The 2,192-nt window shown below is 45.3% G+C and overlaps 1 gene segment (V, D, J or C); it reads right to left on the bottom strand.

The window, feature by feature from the left end:
• Positions 1-856: 856 nt before the first annotated feature.
• LOC117088008 lies at positions 857-1,523 on the bottom strand. The segment is given in 2 exon segments: positions 857-1,299; positions 1,386-1,523. Coding segments are annotated over 2 exon segments (363 nt in total).
• Between the last annotated feature and the right edge of the window lie 669 nt (positions 1,524-2,192).

Here is a 2,192-nt window from a genome sequence, read left to right as displayed (position 1 = left end):
TGGGACCCACAACTTACACAGATTTCTGTGACCTGAAGAACCACCTTACTCAGACACACAACCCAAGAGCTTGCAGTGTACCTAATCCAACTCTAGGGCATTATACATGGAGTGTCTCATTGCCAGGGTCTCTTATTCTCATGAAAGGATGTTCATTATGGGATTCACCAGAATTTTCAGGTCTTTTAGAGAAATGAACCTGCCTTAAAATCTTAAAAATCTTACTCTCTGGGAAGGAGCACTGTAAATCAGAAGTCAGATAATCTGTAAATTAATATATATTTGTGGATTTTGGAAGAAAGAGTTCAAATAGTAATAGCCCCACTCAGTTTTCCTCTGACTAATATCAGTTCTAGAAAGCACTGAAAAAACCTGTGCTGCTCTGAAATATTTTAGGTTTGTTATATTAGGGCATCACCAGAAAAAGAAGGAACCAAGCGTCCTTGGAGATTGATCATTTGTAACAGATTTGTGCCTGTGGTGCAGGATGGTTGTGGTGGAGGAGGCTGTGCCTGTGTAGGGCAGGGATTAGTGGGAATTCTCACATCTTCTGTTCAATTTCTTTGTCATCCTAAAATTGCTCTAAAATAAACTTCATGATAAGGAGGGACAGAAACACTTGAAAGAAATTTTTGCCACTTTTTAAGAATCATTCTTAGTCTCACCATGTGATCAAATAACCTTGCTCCAAATCATGTGTTCATCCCACTGGAAAACTTGTTCACAGTAGCACCTTCATGGAATGTTGGTATCAACTTTATTGGGGTGGCCTTTCCCACTCCGTGAATCTGGCTTATATGACGACTCTTGAATGGAATATTTATCTTAAAATTAGAATATGTACGTGTTTCTATTGTTCTTTTTTTCTCGAATATATAACCCATTTTGTAAACAGTCTTAAACCTAATAACCCCTGTCATCTCCTCAGCCCCGCACAGCTGCCTTCTCCCTCAGGGTTTCTGACACTCTCAGGATGTGGTTTTCACACTGTGCCTCTCGCACAGTAATACACGGCCGTGTGCTCAGATCTCAGGCTGCTCAGCTCCATGTAGGCTGTGCTCGTGGACGTGTCCGCGGTAATCGTGACTCTGCCCTGGAACTTCTGTGCGTAGTTTGTTATACCAACAACAGGGAGGATCACTCCCATCCACTCAAGCCCTTGTCCAGGGGCCTGTCGCACCCAGCTGATAGCATAGCTGCTGAAGGTGTATCCAGAAGCCTTGCAGGAGACCTTCACTGAGGCCCCAGGCTTCTTCACCTCAGCCCCGGACTGCACCAGCTGGACCTGGGAGTGGGCACCTGTGGAGAGGACACAGGAGTGAATAAAATCCTCTTTAACTAAACCAGGATCCCCTCCTCAGCTTTGGGACTAGGAAGCCCCTTACCTGTAGCGGCTGCCACCACAAAGAGAAGCCTCCAGGTCCAGTCCATGGTGATGAGCTGTGCTCCCAGGGGCTTCTTTAGAGGAGGGATGTGGTTGTTATGTGATGCTCTCAGGGCACCAATATATCTATATTTATCTCAGGAAACCTCAGGTTATTTGCATATTCATAAGACAGGATATTTCACAACTCAAAGCCTGATCTAGGATGAGAAAAATACACAGATGCCACATCAGCCATACAAGAGTGGGATGCTGAGGGACCAAGCCCTAATCCTGCTTGAGGAAATGCACCCCCTGCCCCATTTCTAAGCTTTTTGTGGACAGCACTCTTCCTAGTGAAGAACAATCCCCACTCCCAGGATGTGCTCCTCAATGTGAATCCACATTTTATTGGCATAGAGATTACCTCGATTGTTTCTGGGACCATCGCTGTCTCTGACAGTGAGCAGGCACCTTGACTCCATCCTGGTTCCATTAGGAACAGTCAGAGCTCGCTGGTAACTCTGAATAAGTGGCCACTAGTTATCCTACATGAGTGCCCAGCAGGCCCCAGGGAGAGTTCCGAGATCTGCTGGGCACTCCCAAGACAGAGTCCCCAGCACCTGCCTGAGAGTCCTGAGCTCCCAGACCCTTCAGTGGAAAGACTCTTGGTTGACAGATTTGCCCTGTGATGTGTGATTGGCTCTGAGTTTTCCCTCCCACTGAGAGTAGGAAGCAGGAGTTGAAATGGAAATAGGAATTGGAATTTCTTGATAAACTCATAAATCCAAAATAAATACTAAGTAATTTGTGTTTTGAATAAGTTTGG

Source organism: Trachypithecus francoisi, unplaced genomic scaffold (assembly GCF_009764315.1).
Source record: "Trachypithecus francoisi isolate TF-2019V2 unplaced genomic scaffold, Tfra_2.0 Contig00709, whole genome shotgun sequence".
Taxonomy (NCBI): Eukaryota; Metazoa; Chordata; class Mammalia; order Primates; family Cercopithecidae; genus Trachypithecus; species Trachypithecus francoisi.
The sequence above is the reverse complement of the archived record's forward strand: the minus strand, read 5'-3'. Positions and strand labels throughout refer to the sequence as shown.